Source organism: Leucopleurus acutus (assembly GCF_964270905.1).
Source record: "Leucopleurus acutus genome assembly, chromosome: 18".
In the NCBI taxonomy this organism is placed as follows: Eukaryota; Metazoa; Chordata; class Mammalia; order Artiodactyla; family Delphinidae; genus Leucopleurus; species Leucopleurus acutus.
Genome location: NC_139160.1, coordinates 7,854,195 through 7,876,442, shown reverse-complemented (window position 1 = coordinate 7,876,442; position 22,248 = coordinate 7,854,195). Strand labels below are relative to the sequence as shown.

Here is a 22,248-nt window from a genome sequence, read left to right as displayed (position 1 = left end):
AAAGTGTTATTTCAACATAGAAATTCCCATAGAACTTGTTACCAAAATTTTGAACATTAATTATCTTTGCTATTTTAAGCTCTGCCTTTAAAAAGTTGTTTCTTCCACTTTTTTCTATCATACTTTATGATGAAACCGTGATAGTCCTATACATTTATATAATTCTCTTAAAAAATATATATAATAATTTAGAATACGATGCTTTGAGCATTAGAAATTAACTAGAGCATTTTAAACAATATAGTCCATATTAAGCCAGCAAAACAAAAACGAGGTATTTTATCTCAATAAAATGGATCATCTATGGACCAAGAGCTTTGGAAAACATAAATGAATCAAGACATAAGTAAGTACTGACATTCCAAGTCACCTCTACGTACCTGCGTAAGCTCTGCCGCTTGCTTTAAGATGCTTTGTTTTAACTGTTCTGCTTTCTTTGCATGAAAAGAATTACTTTGACTCTGGATGACAAATGCAATTCCTTTTAAATCTAGAACAACAACGACAAAAAGTTTTCAGGTATTTTTTTTAACAACAACTGAAATAAACTTGAAAACAAGTCAAAAACAACCACAAGGCAAGCCTTCAGGCAATAAACTCTTAGGGGGAAAAAAATCAATTTATATGTAATTCTAATAACACAATCTCCCTTTTTAAACTGATCTCTGCAACTTCCTTCCTAGAAGTTAGTAAGTAAATAAGCCCGCTGTACTAACCAAGTCTGTGGTAACAAACCCTGACGTTGCTCCTGCACCTGTCAGAAAGCACGCAAATGTTAATGTGGGAAAGAACACTCACTTCCCTCGTCACTGAAAATCCAGTGTCTGCAAGAAGCCTTTTAACAATTCACACATAACCCTACAGTGTGTCTACCTGTTAGGGGCTGCATTGTGTCCCCCAAACTTCATGTGTTGAAGTCCTCAACCCCAGCACCTCACAATGTGACCTAATTTGGAATTGGGTCTTTACAGAGGTGATGGAGTTAAAGTGAGGTTATTAGTATAGGTCCTAATCCGATATACAGTACTTGGCGTCTTTATAAAAAGAGGAAATTCGGGCAAGAGACACACGGAGGGAGGATGCTGTGAAGACACAGGGAGAGGACGGCCACCTGCAAGCCAAGGAGGGGGGCCTCTGAGGAAACCAACCCAGCCTCCAGAACCGGGAGACAAACTTCTGCTGAAGCCACGCGGTTTGTGGCACTTAGTTTCAGCAGCCCTAGCAAACTAACACTCTACCTCAAGCACATTCTGGACAGCCCTTCAAGGTGACGCTCAGCAATGACCTCACAAGGCACCTGGCCAGGATGCAGTGTTCTCTCCAGGAAAACAGCCACGATTCCACACAGCAGGGCTGTGGCGGGAAGGGCTGCATAAAAGCCCGTCGGCAACACTGGCCATATCTGCCGCCAGCTAAGACTGGCTTCGGGGCAGCCGGTGTCTTGACAGGGTCCAGACCAGGGGAGACCACAGACGCCTCGCCACAGAGGGGGCTGCTCAGGCCCCGCACCAGGGAAGCACATCAGGCCTGCCCAGGTTCTGAGCTCGTGATAAAGAAAAGGAACTGCCGTTGTGTCAGGACGCTGCCACCAGACAGGGGTGCTGGCCGAAGGCAGGTGTCACAGACTTTTAGCCTCCAAGCAACATGGATGGACCTGGAGATGATCATACGAAGTGAAGTAAGTCAGACAGAGAAAGACAAATACATGATATCACTTATATGTGGAATCTAATAAAAAAAAAACCAACTGAACTTATTTACAAAACAGAAATAGACGCAGACTTAGAAAATGAACCCCTGGTTACCAGGTGGGGGGGCAGGGAGGGGAGGGTTGGGGGGAGGGATAGACTAGGAGTTTGGGGTTGACATGTACACGCTGCTATATTTAAAATGGATACCCAACAAGGAGTACTACTGTACAGCACAGGGAACTCTGTTCCAGTACTCTGCAATAACTTAAACGGGAAAAGAATTTGAAAAAGAACAGACATATGTATACATAAAACTAAATCACTTTGCTGTACACCTGAAACTAACACAACACTGTTAATCAACTATACTCCAATATAAAATAAAATTTTTTAAAAAATTAAAAATTAAAAAAACTGTAGCCTCCAGCAGGCTGACAGTAAATGAATGTCAGGCCCCTCCCCCCACCAGGAGCTTTTCACTTTAACCCCTCGACTCAGGGCCGCTAACTTGGTTTTAATTTATTCCATTAAATTTTATCGTTCTCATGTTCAGTTCTATAGTTCCATTAATTTATTCACTCAAATATTCATACAACAAATAGCTCCACAGTGAGCAGTCCAGATCCTAAAAATAATCCCAAATGCTCTCTGGTTAAAACTCAACAAAAAATTTAAAAGGAAATGCTGAACAACCTGCTGAATATGACCTCATTCTTTCTTTGTAGGAGTTTATATAAATATGAACCCTCCACATACCGATCTCCGTTTTAAATCAGTATAAATCAGACACGCAGATACGGCTCAAACGGGTATCTTCTACTTCAACTGAAATGGAACCTTCGATCCACTACATCTGAAACACTAACGTAACTGCCTTATCAAAATGAAAAGTATTTATTTTTTTAAGACTGGAGTCATTAAGCCTCAGAGAATAATTTTTGCAAAATTTAATAAAGTTGAAGATGCACACGTGCAATGACCCAGAAACTCCAGCCTTGTTAGTCATCCTTGAGAAACTCTCAATGCGTGTACAAGGGAATGTAAGAGTGCTCACAGCAGCACTGTGTAAAAAGAAAAACTTGGAAGCAAACCAGATACCCCCTAACAGGATACACAAATTGGACTACTACACAGCAATAAAGATTAACTGACGCTACGTGGATCAAGCCAGATGGATACTGGAGATGAACCCTACAGACAGAATGCTGAAAAAAGCAAGGCACAGGGAATAACCATACAGTATAAATCAATGGTTTACAAAAATATAAACACAAATATATAAAAAATGGATATATACCATATATACGCATGTATACATATCAAATATGGTGTGAAAGTATAAAAGACCACAGGAGAATGATAGACACCAAATCAAGATAATGGTTTAAATGCTACAGCTGTGTTAGGAATATTTTATTTCTTAATCTGAGTGGTAGATACGCCATGTTACTCTTTGTAGCTTCCTGTATGTTCAAAATAATTCATAATAAATTTTTTTAAAAGAGCAGCTCAGACTTCCCTGGTGGCGCAGTGGTTAAGAATCCTCCTGCCAATGCAGGGGACACAGGTTCAAGCCCCGGTCCGGGAAGATCCCACATGCCACGGAGCAGCTAAGCCCATGTGCCACAACTACTGAGCCTGCACTCTAGAGCCTGAGAGCCACAACTACTCAAGCCTGCGCACCTACAGCCCGTGCACCGCAGCGAAGTGTAGCCCCGCCTCGCCACAACTAGAGAAAGCCCGCACGCAGTCATGAAGACCCAGCGCAGCCAAAAAATAAATTAAATAAATAAAAAAATTATTTTTAAAGTTAAAAAAAAAAAAGAGCAGCTCCATCTGTCAAAAGGTTAACCCTGCAGGAATCAACTACCACCACCTCCTCTACCAGATCAGCAAAGTTCCCACTGTTGGCACAGAAGCAGCTCTTTGGTGTGGGGAAGAGGCTTGGGGAGAAGAAAAAAAGCGAATTCTTCCCCTTTTCATATCTGGGTCCTGTGCTATTTCCTCTGCTCCTGAGAGATCATCCCCTTCCTTTATGAAGTGCTTGGACTGCACACGCTGTGTGCACTCATTCAGCAAACATCTCCAAGCCTCTTCTAAGCACGAGGATCCAGGATACACAAAGGAGCAAGCGTGACCCCAGCACGGGAGTCTAGCTCAGCAGACGCCATCACAGCACGAGGCCGTGGGTGTCACTGCAGAGCCAAGCGGGGACCCTGCGGGCACAGGGGAGGAGAGCCAGTGCAGGGAGAGCTTCTGGGGAGGGGTGCTTCCTGAGTTTCCTCTAAAATGCAGCAGTGGGACTTCCCTGGTGGTCCAGTGGTTAAGACTCCGCACTTCCACTGCAGGGGGTACAGGTTCAATCCCTAGTCGGGGAACTAAGATCTCACATGTGCACAGTGCAGCCAAAAAAATAAAATATTAAAATTAACATAAAAAAATAAATTAAACATTTAAAAAGTAAACAAAAAATAAGACACAGTTTTCTACAGACTCAGGCACAAGGTAGCAGATCAGTGGCAGGAAGAAGAGAGTTATCACAGAGCCCACAGCCACCTTATCTTGGGAGCAGCCCTGAGAGGTGACCAGGGAGTTTATCGGGCATTTCTGAGAAAAGGATGAAGGGAACAGTCAGTGATAAAGTTAGAGAGAAAGGCTGCGTCAGCCAGATCAGATCAGGAAGGATTTATGTGCCACGCAACGAGGCCGAGGCCGGGTCTATAGATTAACAGCTTTCAAACTGGGGAAGGGCCCCAGAGCGCTCTGGGACCCCAGATAGCAGAGCCTCCCCAGAGGATGTGATGAGGACACCAAGTCCTGGGGACACCCAGGGACGACTTTTCCAACAGAGAGAGCAGTGAAGGTTCGGGACAGCAAATGGAGTGTTGGGCCCTGAAAGTATTACAGTTAGGGGAGGCTGTACGGCGAGGTAAGGAGCGGCATGCGTGTGCTGGAGTTAGCTGTATGAAGCAAAAGCGGAAAGGCGCGCCCAGGTCCTACAGCCCTGACACAATGAACGATGACCACGTTCAGCCCTACCCCCATTCCAGAAAAGAACCAGCACAGTACAGTTTGGTTCTTAAATTCCTGCTGTTCTTTATATATCGACACCAGGAAATATTTCCTGACATGCATCCTACGCCCTCCTGGACTGCATCGCATTCTGGCCGAGTCTAGATCTCCGGGTTGTCTTCTCTGTTCATGCCGTTCAACCACGTGACTCTTACGCTCTCACTGCCTGGTCAGTGGAACCAAATAAGACGATTCCGCTATTTCCCCATCCCTTTGCTGATACTTCCCTAAACCCACTGCAATGTGCCTTGAGCAAACACAGTCACAGCTCAAGACAGACTGTCACTGTACCTCCTCCAGGAATGAGTGATAAATGGGTCACACACTAAGTGCCTGACAATAATGATGAGTGTGACGGGCGAGAAGGGAAGAGAGTCAAGGATACAGCGAGGACCCACTCGGTGTTAAAGCCGACGGTAGCTGTAGAACTTTCAGGAAACAGGACCAGAGATGGCTACAGAGGGAGCCCTGTAGGAGGATTAACTCTTCTGTGAAGAGGAAAGCAATCAAAGGTGGGGACACACAGTTCTTTGAGGCAGAAGCCCAGTGTGTCTCCCTTTGCTAGCAAAGCAATAAAGCTATGCTTTTTGTTTTTCTTTTTTATAAATTATTTATTTTTAGCTGTGTTGGGTCTTCGTTGCTGTGCACAGGCTATCTCTGGTAGCGGCGAGCGGGGGCTACTCTTCATTGCCGTGTGCGGGCTTCTCATTGTGGTGGCTTTTGTTGTGCAGCGTGAGCTCTGGGCACACAGGCTTCAGTAGTTGTGGCACACGGGCTCAGTAGTTGTGGCACACAGGCTTAGTTGCTCCATGGCATGTGGGATCTTCCAGGGCCAGGGCTCGAACCCGTGTGCCCTGCATTGGCAGGCAGAGTCTTAACCACTGCGCCACCAGTCATTGGTTCAAGATGCTGGAGTAGAAGGACGTGCTCTCACTCCCTCTTGTGAGAGCACCGGAATCACAACTAACTGCTGAACAATCATCAACAGGAAGACACTGGAACTCACCAGAAAAGATACCCCACATCGAAAGACAAAGGAGAAGCCACAGTGAGATGGTAGGAGGGGCACAATCACAATAAAATCAAATCCCATAACTGCTGGGTGGGTGACTCACAAACTGGAGAACACTTACACCACAGAAGTCCACCCACTGGAATGAAGGTTCTGAGCCCCATGTCAGGCTTCTCAACCTGGGGGTCCAGTAACAGGAGGAGGAACTTCCAGAGAATGAGACTTTGAAGGCTAGTGGGATTTGATTGCAGGACTTTGACAGGACTGGGGGAAACAGAGACTCCACTCTTGGAGGACACACACAAAGTACTGTGCACATCAGGACTCAGGGGAAGGAGCAGTGACCCCATAGGAGACTGAACCAGACCTACCTGCTAGTGTTGGACGGTCTCATGCAGAGGTGAGGGGTGGCTGTGTCTCACCATGAGGACAAGCACATGGGCAGCAGAAGTTCTGGGAAGTACTCCTTGGCATGAGCGCTCCCAGAGTCTGCCATTACCCCACCAAAGAGCCTGGGTAGGCTCCAGTGTTGGTTCGCCTCAGGCCAAACAACCAATAGGGAGGGAACCCAGCCCCACCCATCAGCAGACAATGAGATTGAAGTTTTACTGAGCTCTGCCCACCAGAGCAACAGCCAGCTCTATCCACCACCAGTCCCTCCCATCAAGCCCCTTAGACAGACTCATCCACCAGAGGGCAGGCAGCAGAAGCAAGAAGAACTACTATCCTGCAGCCTGTGGAACAAAAACCACATTCACAGGATGACAGACAAGATGAAAAGGCAGAGGGCTATGTACCAGATGAAGGAACAAGATAAAACCCCAAAAAAACAACTAAATGAAGTGGAGATAGGCAACCTTCCAGAAAAAGAATTCAGAATAATGATAGTGAAGATGATCCAGGACCTCAGGAAAAGAATGGAGGCAAAGATGAGAAGATGCAAGAAATGTTTAACAAAGACCTAAAAGAATTAAAGAATGAACAAACAGAGATGAACAATACAATAACTGAAATGAAAACTAAACTAGAAGGAATCAACAGCAGAATAACTGAGGCAGAAGAACAGATAAGTGACGTGGAAGACAGAATGGTGGAATTTACTGCTGCAGAACAGAATAAAGAAAAAAGAATGAAAAGAAATGAAGACAGCCTAAGAGACCTCTGGGACAACATTAAATGCAACAACATTCACATTATAGGGGTCCCAGAAGGAGAAGAGAGAGAGAAAGAACTCAAGAAAATATTTGAAGAGATTATAGTTGAAAACTTCCCTAACATGGGAAAGGAAATAGCCACCCAAGTCCAGGAAGTGAAGAGAATCCCAGGCAGGATAAAGCCAAGGAGAAACACACCGAGACACACGGTAATCAAACTGGCAAAAAGTAAAGACAAAGAAAAATTATTGAAAGCAGCAAGGGCAAAATGACAAATAACATACAAGGGAACTCCAGTAAGGTTAACAGCTGATTTCTTAGCAGAAACTCTACAAGCCAGAAGGGAGTGGCATGATATATTTAAGGTGATGAAAGGGAAGAACTAACCAAGATTACTCTACCCAACTCTACCCAGCAAGGATCTCATTCAGATTCGATGGAGAAATCAAAAGCTTTACAGACGAGCAAAAGCTAAGAGAATTCAGCACCACAAAACCAGCTCTACAACAAACTGTAAAGGAACTTCTCTAAGTGGGAAACACAAGAGAAGAAAAGGACCTACAAAAACAAACCCAAAACAATTAAGAAAATGGAAATACGAACATACATATTGATAACTACCTTAAACGTGAATGGATTAAATGCTCCAACCAAAAGACATAGACTGGCTGAATGGATACAATAAAAAGATCCATCTATATGCTGTCTACAAGAGACCCACTTCAGACCTAGGGACACATACAGACTGAAAGTGAGGGGATGGAAAAAGATACTCCATGCAAATGGAAACCAAAAGAAAGCTGGAGTAGCAATTCTCATATCAGACAAAATAGACTTTAAAATAAAGAATGTTACAAGAGACAAGGAAGGACACTACGTAATGATCAAGGGATCAATCCAAGAAGAAGATATAACAATTATAAATATATATGCACCCAACATAGGAGCACCTCAATATATAAGGCAACTGCTAACAGCTATAAAAGAGGAAATCGACAGTAACACAATAATAGTGGGGGAATTTAACACCTCACTTACACCAATGGACAGATCATCCAAACAGAAAAGTAATAAGGAAACACAAGCTTTAAATGACAAAACAGACCAGATAGATTTAATTGATATTTATAGGACATTCCATCCAAAAACAGCAGATTACACTTTCATCTCAGGGCACACGGAACATTCTCTAGGATAGATCACATCTGGGAACACAAATCAAACCTCAGTAAATTTAAGAAAATTGAAATCATATCAAGCATCTTTTCTGACCGCAACACTATGAGATCAGAAATAAATTATGGGGAAAAAAATGTAAAAAAGACAAACACATGGGGGCTAAACAATACCTTACTAAATAACTAAGAGATCACTGAAGAAATCAAAGAGGAAATCAAAACATACCTAGAGACAATGAAAACACGACGATCCAAAACCTACGGGATGCAGCAAAAGCAGTTCTAAGAGGGAAGTTTATAGCAATACAGTCCTACTTCAAGAAACAACAAACATCTCAGATAAACAATCTAACCTTACACCTAGAGGAATTAGAGAAAGAAGAACAAACAAAACCCAAAGTTAGCAGAAGGAAAGAAATCATAAAGATCAGAGCAGAAATAAATGAAACAGAAACAAAGAAAACAATAGCAAAGATCAATAAAACTAAAAGCTGGTTCTTTGAGAAGATAAACAAAATTGATAAACCATTAACCAGACTCATCAAGAAAAAGAGGGAGAGGACACAAATCAATAAAATTAGAAATGAAAAAGGAGAAGTTACAACGGACACTCAGAAATACAAAGCATCCTAAGAGACTACTACAAGCAACTCTATGCCAATAAAATGGACAACCAGGAAGAAATGGACAAATTCTTAGAAAGGTATAACCTTCCAAGACTGAACCAGGAAGAAACAGAAAATATGAACAGACTAATCACAAGTAATGAAATTGAAACTGTGATTAAAAATCTTCCAACAAACAAAAGTCCAGGACCAGAGGGCTTCATAGGTGAATTCTATCAATCATTCAGAGAAGAGCTAACACCCAACTTTCTCAAACTCTTCCAAAAAACTGCAGACGAAGGAACACCCCCAAACTCATTCTATGAGGCCACCATCACCCTGATACCAAAACCAGACAAAGATACTACAGAAAAAGAAAATTACAGACCACTATCACTGATGAATATAGATACAAAAATCCTCAACAAAATACTAGTAAACTGAACCCAACAACACATTAAAAGGATCATACACCACGATCAAGTGGGATTTATCCCAGGGATGCAAGGATTCTTCAATATATGCAAATCAATGTGATACACCATATTAACAAATTGAAGAAGAAAAACCATATGATCATCACAATAGATGCAGAAAAAGCTTTTGTCAAAATTCAACACATATTTATGATAAAAACTCTCCATAAAGTGCTCATAGAGGGAAACTACCTCAACATAATAGAGGCCATATATGACAAACCCACAGCCAGCATCATTCTCAATGGTGAAAAACTGAAAGCATTTCCTCTAAGATCAGGAACAAGAAAAGGATGTCCACGCTCACCACTATTATTCAACATAGTTTTGGAAGGCCTAGCCATGGCAATCAGAGAAGAAAAGGAAATAAAAGGAATACAAATTGGAAAAGAAGAAGTAAAGCTGTCAGTGTTTGCAGATGACATGATACTATACATAAAGAATTCTAAAGATGCCACCAGAAAACCACTAGAGCTAATCAATGAATTTGGTAAAGTTGCAGGATACAACATTAATGCACAGAAATCTCTTGCATTCCTATACACTAATGATGAAAAATCTGAAAGAGAAATTAAGGAAACACTCCCATTTACCACTGCAACAAAAAGAATAAAATACCTAGGACTAAAACTACCTAGGGAGACAAAAGACCTGTACTCAGAAAACTATAAGACAATGATGAAAGAAATTAAAGATGATACAAACAGATGGAGAGATATACCATGTTCTTGGATGGGAAGAATAAACACTGTGAAAATGACTATACTACACAATGCAATCTACAGGTTCAATGCAATACCTATCAAATTACCAATGGCATTTTTACAGAACGAGAAAAAAAATTCTTAAAATTTGTATGGAGACACAAAAGACCCCGAATAGCCAAAGCAATCTTGAGAAAGAAAACCGGAGCTGGAGGAATCAGGCTCCCTGACTTCAGACTATACTACAAAGCTACAGTAATCAAGACAATATGGTACTGGCACAAAAACAGAAATATAGATCAATGGCACAGGATAGAAAGCCCAGAGATAAACTCACACGCCTATGGTCAACTAATCTATGACAAAGGAGGCAAGGATATACAGTGGAGAAAAGACAGTCTCTTCAATAAGTGGTGCGGGGGAAACTGGACACCTACATGTAGAAGAATGAAATTAGAACACTCCCTAACACCATACACAAAAAATAAACTCCAAATGAATTAGAGACCTAAATGTAAGACCGATACTATAAAACTCTTAGAGGAAAACATAGGAAGACATTCTTTGACATAAATCACAGCAAGATCTTTTTTGATCCACCTCCTAGAGTAATGGAAATAAAAACAAAAATAAACAAATGGGACCTAATGAAACTTAAAAGCTTTTGCACAGCAAAAGAAACTACAAACAAGACAAAAAGACAACCCTCAGAATTGAAGAAAATATTTGCAAACGAATCAACAGACAAAGGATTAATCTCCAAAATATATAAACAGCTCATGCAGCTCAATATTAAAAAAACTAATAACCCAATCCAAAAATGGGCAGAAGACTTAGACATTTCTCCAAAGAAGACATACAGATGACCTAGAAGCACATGACAAGCTGCTGAACATCACTAATTATTAGAGAAATGCAGATCAAAACTACAATGAGGTATCACCTCACACCAGTTAGAATGGGCATCATCAGAAAATCTACAAACAACAAATGCTGGAGAGGGTGGAGAAAAGGGAATCCTCTTGCACTGTTGGTGGGAATGTAAATTGATACAGCCGCTATGGAGAACACTACGGAGCTTCCTTAGAAAACTAAAAATAGAACTACCATATGACCCAGCAATCTCACTACTGGGCATATACCCTGCAAAAACCATAATTCAAAAAGACACATGCGGGCTTCCCTGGTGGTGCAGTGGTTGAGAGTCCGCCTGCCGATGCAGGGGACACGGGTTCGTGCCCCGGTCCGGAAGGATCCCGCATGCCACAGAGTGGCTGGGCCCATGAGCCATGGCCACTGAGCCTGCCCATCCAGAGCCTGTGCTCCGCAGCGGGAGAGGCCATAGCAGTCAGAGGCCCACGTACCACTAAAAAAAACAAAACAAAAAACAAGACACATGCACCCCAATGTTCATTGCAGCACTATTTACAATAGCCAGGTCATGGAAGCAACCTAAATGCCCACCGACAGATGAATGGATAAAGAAGATGTGGTACATATATACAATGGAATATTACTCAGCCATAAAAAGGAACGAAATTGAGTCATTTGTAGAGACGTAGGTGGATCTAGAGACTGTCATAGAGTGAAGTAAGTCAGAAAGAGGAAAACAAATATCGCATATTAACACATATATGTGGAACCTAGAAAAATGGTACAGATGAACCGGTTTGCAGGGCAGAAATTGAAACACAGATGTAGAGAAGAAACGTATGGACACCAAGGGGGGAAAGCAGTTGGGGGGGGCGGTGGGATGAATTGGTTGATTGGGATTGACATATATACACTAATTTGTATAAAATGGATAACTAATAAGAACCTGCTGTACAAAAAAATAAATAAAATACAATTCAAAAATTCACAAAAAGAAAAAGCAATCAAAGGTTCTCTAATTCTCCCGTTTCTGAGTATATACCATGCACCAACCATTCCACTAAGTACTAATCTCTCCCGGTTAAAAATTATCTCACACTGGTGTTTTTCCGATGTGAAATCAATGTGATGGTCTTCTGACAAAAGCTGCATAACAAGTGCCTGGGACTTCAGGCTGGGGGATGGACACACACACACACACAGGAAGAGCCACTGGAGGGATGTCATACTTGGTGAGAACCATGGTCACCAGTGAATGTACTGATTAGGCAATGAGTCAAAAGAGGAAAAAAGACTGCCCCACGCTTGGAGTCGGTCACCCAGCCCTGAGCACCGTGAGACCAGGATCCAGGCACTGATTCTGCTGGGATGGCTGCTTTGGTAGCCCCACCGCCATCCCGGTCCTGTAGACTGACGTTAAGACTGAAGCAAATAAGCTCCCTGGGTCGTTTTTCAGATGAACTGATACCAAGTTCAGTTATCACTGGATTTGCCATTTGCAACTTGGAGACTGTAGATTCACTTGCTCAGGCAGCTCCCCAGGTGCGTTCAAGACCACATTCCAGATCAGGGCCATTGTTCATTTAAGAACCACTTACTACGAGGAGGCCCACCAGCTCCCACAAAATCAACACACAGCCAAATGCCCAAATGCACAGGGGTTGGCCGCAGAGGTGAAATCTCCGAGGATTTTAAGTCTCCTCCCGTGAGTAGAGGCTCAGCCACACAGGCTGTTGTAACGCAGGGAAGGCAGAGCAATGAACCCCTGTGGCTCCTTAAACACTGCTGCTCTCAGATCCGAAGACTCCAGCCCACCCCCTGTGGTCCCCGCACACCCAGGCCCAGCACAGTCCATCCCACCCTGCCACCCGGAGGGGGGCCTCTCCTGCCTTCTAGACGCCTCAGAACCCAGGCCCAGGCAAGGAGGACCTAGGAAGGAAAGCGTCCCCTTCCCCCGTCCAAAGGCCCACCTCCCAGGTCTCCACGGCCCACCCTGGGATGACTGACAATGATCAAGTTCACACCCTCTAGGAAGAGACCCAACACGCAGAGGCGCGGCCCTGCCCTCCCATCAACACCCCGGGGCCCGCTGCCCACGGAATCCGAACCCGAACTCGTGGTCACACCCCTGAAGACGCTCACAATACATGGGGAGAAAGATGTGTGTAAAAGGGGGTGCAGACATGAGTGCTGATGGGCTGTGAGGCGGGTACCGTGTGTCTGCAAGGCAGCCAGGAGCGGCCTCGCCCCATGTTTTAACAGAAGACGCGGCTGCCAAGCTGACCCGAAGGGGACGGGCATGCTGCCTGCAGGTCAGCAGTGGCAACCCGGCTCCCAGCGGAGGGCACGTGAGCCAAGGCCACAGCTGACCCTTCATCCCGCGAAGTGTCCCACCCTAAGAACAGCCTCTGTCTCATCCGCCTCTGCACCCTCACAGCGGCCCCCCTGGCATGGGAATCTGTCCTTATTGGCAACTCAGTAAACTGTGGCCGAGGGAATTCAATCCAACGTATTAGCTGTTACTTCCAATATGTCAATCTGAAAAGTGTTCCCCCTGTGTCTTCATGAGGGTAAACACCGGGCTGGGCCAAAGACAGCCTATTTGGACAACAATATTTATCCCATAAATAAAATCAGAAAGGAAAATTCACTTCACTGAAACATAATTTATAAGAAGTACACCTGAATACATACTCTTAAGTTAAAAAAGAAATCATTACTCACCGACGTCATTTTTCTCTGATATACCACTTTTCTCCAAATTCTGTATTTTAAATAAAAGAGAAAAAGATAAATCTCGTCACATAACAAAACTAGCAATACACCAAATACATATGTATGGTACATATTAACATTTGGGGGTAGACATTGAAAATGAAAGCTTGGAAATGCTTCCCTAAAGAAAGAGACCAAAATTAAGCGGGGGGGGGGGGCGGGGGGGGGCAGCAACAACGTATCAATACTTCTGCATCACAGCAGAAGATTCCTATGGGGCCGTTCCTCTCTGATGTGATCCTGAGCACGTCACTGAATTGAGGTGAGGCTCGCTCTTCCCGAGTAAGATGGTTCATGATGCTCTTGGGAGGGTTAATTTTAAAAACTTGTAAATGCTAAGCATTACAAATACATCAGAGATAGTACCGATTCTAGTTGTGTGTTCCTCAGGTAAATGGGCTCTACTAATTATCATATTTAACATTTTGGGGGCTCAGACGTACTGCCGTCAAGAATGACACCACCAGGACTTCCCTGGTGATCCAGTGGTTAAGAATCCTCCTTCCAATGCAGGGGACGTGGGTTCGATCCCTGGTCGAGGAACTAAGATCCTACATGCCGCGGGGCAACTAAGCCTGCGCACCTCAACTACTGAGCCCGTGCGTCACAACTAGAGAACCCCATGCGCCTCAACGAAGATTCAGCGCAGCCAGAAAATAAATAAATAAATATTGTGCTTGCGTGGTACATCTAAAAAAAAAAAAGAAAAAAGAATGACACCACCGTGTTCTCTCCTACCTGAGAAGCAGCCCTGAGGGCCTGAGTAGGACCGTGGAGGGGGTCAGCCTCGGGCTCATGACATTTCATGAGCACAGAAGGGACGTCTCAGAGCTGCAGAGCTTCAGACGCAGAAATCTGGACGTGGGCACGTAAGCACAGAAGTACCTGATCCTGATTAAATCAGGGAGGAGCTCTTCAAAGACTTCTCTGACAAAGCACAGAGTGTCAGCAGCTAAATCTGCCACTTTCATTGTCTTCTCTGGAAGAAGGAGTTTTCTCTCTAACTGCCCCTTTCCATTTGCAACGGTACATGCTATAATTATGATAAATGGACGGTAGCAAATACCCCTCCATCTTCTTCACAGACTGCAACGAGAAGTGCAGTCGTGAGCCTTTATCACCAAAACCGGAACAGCTTAAAAGCCAAGACGCTGCCACAGAGACGTGTCCTCTTAGGATGCAGGAGGGACCGTGACAGCAGATGAGGACAGGGGGAGGAACACAGGGGAGCGGCCACCTTCCGTAGCATTTTCTGAAATTATCTTTGTCTCAAGAACAGAAATACCACCGAGTCGAGAAGAACCTCAGAGTTACGTACTGATTTGCTGTACCTCGGGATCAAGTGACACTTTACCTAATCCTGATAAAACTCTTTTCAGAAGAGCCACTAAAGAGACTGGAGGGCTTCCCTGGTGGTGCAGTGGTTGAGAGTCCGCCTGCCGATGCAGGGGACACGGGTTCGTGCCCCGGTCCGGGAGGATCCCACATGCCGCGGAGCGGCTGGGCCCGTGAGCCATGGCCGCCGAGCCTGCGCGTCCCGAGCCTGTGCTCCGCAACGGGGGAGGCCCCAACAGTGAGAGGCCCGCATATCACAAAAAAAAAAAAAAAAAAGAAGACTGGAAAGCTCAAGCCACTTCCCTACATGTGCTGAAGTAGAGCCAGGCTATTGTCCTAGGTTAGCGCGTGTGGACTCACTGCCCCTCTGGCCAGGAGCATTGCCTGCACTCGGGGAGGGAACCCTCGGCTTCCCCTGGGGCCAGGCTGCCTTCTCCTTGCCAGGCCACAGCTTTGGCTGCCAGATGAGGATAACGGAAAATTGGAGATTTTCGATTTAAAAATAGCACTGGAATGGACGAAGAAAATGTGGTCCCTCCATACAACGGCCTGAGAAAGGAAGGAAATTCTGACATCTGCTACGATATGGACGCACCTCGAGGACATTACGCTAAGTGAAACAGGCCAGTTATAAAGAGACAGAGACGGTATGACTCCATTTACATGAGGTACCTAGGACCACTGAATTCACAGAGATGGAAAGCAGGGTGGTGGGGGGCTGGGGGAGGGGGATGGAGAACTGTGGCTTACTGGGTGCAGAGGTTCAGTTTTGCAGGATGAAAAGAGTTCTGGAGACTGCTTGTGCAACAGTAGGAATATACTTAACACTACTGAACTGTACACTTAAAAATGGTTAAAATGGCTTCCCTGGTGGCGCAGTGGTTGGGAGTCCGCCTGCCACTGCAGGGGACACAGGTTCGTGCCCCAGTCCGGGAAGATCCCACGTGCCGCGGAGCGGCTGGGCCCGTGAGCCATGGCCGCTGAGCCTGCGTGTCCGGAGCCTGTGCTCCGCAACGGGAGAAGCCACAGCAGTGAGAGGCCCGCGTACCGCAAAAAAAAAAAAGGTTAAAATGGTAAATGTTATGTTGTGTATTTTACCACAATTTTTTAAAAATAGCACGGGAGATGATCCAACCCAACACTCCCCTTTTGCACGTCAGGGAGGCTCAGAAAGATACAGGATTTGCCCAACCTCCAGCAGCCATTCCAGCCACAGAGCCAGGATTAAAATCCAGGTCTCTGTCTCCTTTCCGGCGTTCCTTCCTTCCACCCACCGGTTACGCGTGCCCGGTCCTCGTCCAGAGGCGTTCTTCAGAAAATACGTGTCATTAGATGGAAATATATCTTGAGAGTACACTAAGAGCAATACCTACAATAAAAGTCACCTTTATCCACAAGTAGAACACAAAAACTATCCTGAACTCAGCGATTCCAGACTAAACAGGCTGGAACAGGAACTGGACTTTCTACCAGATGCCCTGCTAAAACCAAAGAAAATCAACCAAAATTCCACAGCTTTCTATCCGTTATTAAGCACTGCGGCTCCGACTGCCTGACACAATAGCTAGGACGTGTAAACTGTAAAAATAAAATATCCAAGAAATACTTGAATGAGGTGAACTGAAACGGAACCAGAATGGTCTTCAGTAATTTCCCCTTTGAGAAAGAAAATGAGACTAAATGAACGAATTGACAGAACATTTACAATTCTGTCTCCAGCTTCCCTCGTGAAAAGGCTTAGCTCTTCCCAAGAAGAAACACACGGTTTGTTTTATTATCCATGTTTCTGACACTGACTATCAATACCCATCAAAAATGTGCTCACTGTCAAAGTTTTCTAAGTCAACGGGATTGCTACTCAGACAGGAAAGACATTTGCTACCAGGGCATCTAGCCCCCAGACAGCTCCTACCCTGGCCAGGAAAAGACAAATCCAAGTCACCCTTCCGTGCAGGTTTTATTTTTAAGGCACGATAGGTTTCAACACTTGCAATCCATATATGCGATGCTCAGTTTACAAATCCTTCATTAAAAGGAGATAAAACAACCTCGAAGAATTTGTTACGACATCTCTTAAGAAGAAAGAGACGTAAACTGGCATCTTCTACTGGGTCGCAAACAATCACCACCCCCTAGATCTCGAATAAAATGAATGAATCAGATGTGGTCATCATTACACTCAGTTGTAAGCTGGGCCCGTGCTCTAATTCTGCCTCTACCATGCACTAGTTCAGGGCTCGGTTTCAGTGAAATAGGAATCACAATTACAAGACCTACTTGCCAGGGTTGTCGTGAGGGTTGCGTTAGATGACGTAATGTCTGCCCAAAGCAAATGCTCAGTAATTATTAACTCCTACTCTTTTTATCATCCTCATCATCCGCTTCATATGAAGTCAACAACAACCACATTTAACTGATAAAAGCAATAAGGCCTATGGCTCCTCCGTTACTTTGATCTGTGTGGGTACCTCTTGAAAGGTTGCATAAGACGTTTCTTGCTGTTAGAGCAGGTCAACATTTAAACAGGAACTGGCACTGCTCTCAGTGGTGGACACACACGGACACACACACCCACTTCATCTTCAAAACAGCTTTTTGAGGGCAGTCCTGTTACCCATCTTACAGACGAGGACGCTGAGCTCAGGGAGGTTTGGTGAGTCCCGCAGGGGCTCAGGGTTGTAGAAGGGCCGTGAACCACAGCAGTTTGGCTCCAGAGCCCGGCTCTAAGCCTACGTCCCACAGGGTCCAGGATCACAGGCCAGCACAGAACGTAAGGCCGGGCAAAAGTGCAACTGGAAGACAGTCTGGTGGCCTGGCTGAGGTAGCAGCCTGAGCCCCAACCTGGGAGGGCAGGCTCCACGGAAAGCTGGGCTGGGTCAGAATCTGACAAGAGCCAGGGGCCAGGAGCCCAGGAGGGGAGCCTGGGCCAGAGGGCAAGCCCCGGACAGGATGACAGGGCACTGGCAGCCTCGGGATTCTGGTACGAAGCCACCAGATGCCAACCAGCGAATCTGATCCGTCTGGGGAAGGACCCCAGCCCTAAGCAGGGCTGGCCTAGTTCTAGGGAACCAGAGCCCTTGACCAAAGCGAGCAGTGCGGTGAGCAGGACGGAAGGCGGCCTTCTGGGCAGTGGTGTCAGATCCCGGTCAGCTCTGCTGAGAGTGATAAACTAATGATAATCCCGGATTCCTGCGGTTATTGGAAAGAGCCTTAACTCCTATCTCAGGTTCATCTACAGATGACCTTGGACAAATTGATTCTCCTCCATCTCCCAGCCTTGGGTATGGGCTACAGTGGACATTTTATCACTGCCGCTCCTCATGGGATTAATGGCTTTTCGGCTCTGCGGCCTAAGCACAGATGGGGTTGATGGCCTTTTTCAAGGGCTTTAATACTTTTGCATGAAACATGACACTAAGATATAGGACTCACCTTACCTCTATTCTATTTATATATGTATTTAAGGCCAAATATATATATATATTTCCTCTTTTGAAAAGATTAGTAAAAACCTCCATTTGAAAGAATGGGCTATAATTTCTAAATTTATTACACAACATTTTAATTCCCTATTAATAACCCTTAAGTTCATTATAAATGAGCCTCATCATTGCCAAACACACACGTGGCAATGCACGTGACAATGCAATACAAAATTGCAGTGTGAAAAATTCAGGGAGTCTGAAAATTTGGATTCTAACTTCACCTTTTAACAGTCATGTGACCTCAATCAAATCACTTAACTTCTGCAAGGGTAAATTTTCTCTGCTCTCCATGGGAATGTCCGCTTTGCTTAGCAATAACATGATCACTGAGAAAATCAAATTAAATGAAATGCCTGAAAATGCTTTATTAATCACAAAGAATCTTAAAACCGTAAGGAATTATTATTCGCATTTAGGGATCCCGTGGCATAGTTAGCACAATCATACTCTGATGGTAAAAGAAACATTCTATTTAAAAATGCTTTTATACTAAATTGCGAGGGAAAAAAAAGAGAGTCAACTGAGCCTTAATTAATGTGACAAAAACAACTCATGGGCTTCCCTGGTGGTGCAGTGGTTGAGAGTCCGCCTGCTGATGCAGGGGACGCGGGTTCGTGCCCCGGTCCGGGAAGATCCCACAGGCCGTGTGGCGGCTGGGCCCGTGGGCCATGGCCGCTGGGCCTGCACGTCCGGAGCCTGTGCTCCGCAACGGGAGAGGCCACAGCAGTGAGAGGCCCGCATACCGCAAAAAAAAAAAAAAAAAACAACTCATATTTTTAAAATATTCTCTCTCTCTCTCTCATATGCTAAACTGATCTAACGCAACCCCAAATGGTAAAATTCAGATGCAGTTCTTGAATGCGACCAATGATGGCAAAGGAGCAGCTCTGAGATTTGGAAACGTGCTATCCCCTCTCCATGGGTCCCCCACGTCTTGGTTTCGGGTTCTGACTGTGCAAGGAGCCTGGCAGTCACCTTTGGGGTCTCTTGACCAATCCCCAGGATGCCCTCTCAGATGGTGCCACCTTCAAGGTGAGGGATACTCAGGCTCTTGTGACCCTGACACAGCAGAATCCTTTCACAGGCTGGGAAAATTAAGGCCAAGGTTAAGACACAGTAAGACTGGAGAAAACTACGGTATCCAAGCAAGACTTCTAAAATGTCTAGCTTCGTAACCAAGCACCTTTTTTCTTAAAATGAAATTTAAAACCAAGTGGATCTGCCTTAACTATAAAGGATTTTTTTTTTTAAAGCAAACCTATCTGTAAGTTGCTGCTTGGGTTCAAAAATCTGTGTTAACCAACATTTCATTAATTCATTGAAAGATGAAATCATTACAGTTCCTATTAAAGAAAATACAGACAAATCTCAGGAGGAATAGATTTGACTTTACAATTCGTACCTTAGACTGTTTGACCTCCTTCTTCACATCTTTAGAAACCAAAGCAAAAGCTGGAAAAAGAGAGAAACATTTTTACATTAAAATCAGCAATAAGGGTTCATTCTCATAGTCAACAGTTTTACTTCAAATGGGGAAAAAAATCATAGTTCAACATGATCAATTCTGCTCATTTTTAAAAGCACCTGCAATTGCTACAAACTAGTACCGCAGGCTGCCTTTCTCCAGACTTAAGATTATCCTTCGGTGTGAAGGCAACATGCTTAGGCTACCCGCTAAGGAAATACTACATCAAAGGAGATAGGATCTGAGTATACCATTCGTGTCTGTAGCTATAAACCACAAGATAGATGCATATGGAATACAACTTCTTAGAAACCTGGATTCTGGTGCCTTCTGAAGCAAAGGGGAATTGCTGAGAACCGAGCAGGAAGAAGTACAAATTCCTACTCTCACATCCCCGCCGGAGCCTGGCGGGCCGCAGAGCTAAATCTGGGGCAAGCTTTCCGTCTCAGCGGTTTCGGGTCAGCAGCGCGCTGCATATACTGCTCCAGGCACACAGGGGAGCATTACCAGAACCCTGCTGAAGCCATGGGGCCAGGGGAGCGAGAGGAATTAGAATCATTCCCCATTTAGAATGATTTAATGTTTCGAGTCGGAGCATGTAAATAGACAAAGATATCCCTAGAGACACATCCAGGCTCCACATTAAAAATCATAATAATAGTAACCTGACAGTCACATGTGGAAAATAGAAAGCAAAATGATAAACCAAACGGTCAGGAAGGTTAACCAGACAAAGAATAATGCCTTAGTTTAACAGTGCACTTCTCCTGAAAAGCTAAGAGGAAAGCATTTCGTAGAGTTTGCTTTCTCCAATTAGCATTCCCAGGGAAAAAACGAGCACTGCCATGGAGCAGGAAGGTACTGAAGGGCTGGCCAGGCAATTCCAAGGAGCAGTAATGCAGTGCAAGCCCCATGGGGGTTGGGGGTAGTCCCTGAGTAGCAGGAGGTCCTACTCAGAAGCAGGAGACAACGCCACCCATCCCGATACCTCTGATCCCTCCCACCCTATCCCCAGACATCCACTACCTCAAATTCTCTCTCAACTAACATTTGCTCAAAGGAGATAATCTAACACATACTCACGCTAAGAGGCAAACGACTAACGTGGTTTAATCATTCCCACCTCCAGGATGACATTTCAGAAGGCAGGGTGAAATACAAATGAACCTCTCTGTGGGAGCTGAGATGCCAGCAGGTGTTGTATGTGGCTCCCGAGAGAAAAGCCCACCACTGCCCCCGCCCTTGCCTCTGCTTTATTCTCCTCCAGAGCCCTTACCACCACTGACATAATATATACTTATTTGTTTACTGCTTGTCTTATATATTAGTTTAATGTAAGCCCCATGAAGGCAGGAATATGGGGTTTTCTTCCTTAGGAATGTGGTTTTATGTACTGTTTGTCCCCAAATCTAGAACACAGCCAGCACACAGAAGAAGGTCAATAAATATTTACCCACATGAGTGACTGAACGAATGAATGCAAGTCTTCCCAATCCGTCACTTCAAGGCTGTCTCCTCCTTACAGCAAACATGGCCAGCCCAGCAGAACAAAGGAGCTTAGTGCCCCCATTTAATTTATGTTCACTAAGGTATGATCTGCTTTCTCACTTTGTATGCACACACGCACACACACACGCCAAGACAAATGCAGACCCCAAATCATTCATTAAGTTCTAAGAAGAGAGGAGAGATTTAACCTCAAACACCATTTAAAGTCTGCTTCTGGGTATTTAATATTCTGTTTTTGTTTATCTCTAAACTAGCATGCACATTTAAAGCCCTCAAGAAGGTCTCAAAAATAGAATTTTTTTTTTTTTTTTTTTTTTTTTTTTTTTGCGGTACGCGGGCCTCTCACTGTTGTGGCCCCTTCCGTTGCGGAGCACAGCCTCCGGACGTGCATGCTCAGCGGCCATGGCTCACGGGCCCAGCCGCTCCGCGGCATGTGGGATCTTTTCGGACCGGGGCACGAACCCGTGTCCCCTGCATCGGCAGGCGGACTCTCAACCGCTGCGCCACCAGGGAAGCCCCAAAAATAGAATTATTAATAAACATCATACAGGAAGGTTGCAACACATCAACACCACTCAGCATCACAGAATTCCAGAAAACAGAACACTGTAGCAACTTGCGGGATATAAAAACTGAGGTCAATCTAATGTAGGACCTGACACTCAAAACTCCATCTTCCCCAAACCCATCGATGCCTTATTCCAAACATGGAGAGTCAAAGCTCTCTGGGTTAGAATTTCCTCTTTTATCAAGAAAAATAACTTTCCCAATTTAACAAGTTCAGTGACCCCTCAGCTAATAACCAGGGTTAGTCTTACCTCACTTTTTTGCCAAGCCAGGTAGCTATGTGAAAAAGAAGAGTTTGTCAACACAAAAGCCCCTGCCCTTCAGAACACAGACTCTGTACTGAAGAA

General features: G+C 44.6%; 1 protein-coding gene across 1 annotated transcript in view; it reads right to left on the bottom strand.

Annotated features, from left to right (window-relative positions):
- The window catches only part of B3GLCT (beta 3-glucosyltransferase), a 108,832-nt gene that overhangs the window by 74,339 nt on the left and 12,245 nt on the right, over window positions 1–22,248 (bottom strand). The window contains exons 2-4 of the mRNA XM_082859744.1: window positions 19,763–19,812; window positions 13,490–13,529; window positions 381–490 (exon numbers count right to left, since the gene is read on the bottom strand). Of these exons, the coding sequence (XP_082715870.1) occupies window positions 381–490; window positions 13,490–13,529; window positions 19,763–19,812 (200 nt within the window). The remainder of the gene's footprint in view (window positions 1–380; window positions 491–13,489; window positions 13,530–19,762; window positions 19,813–22,248) is intronic.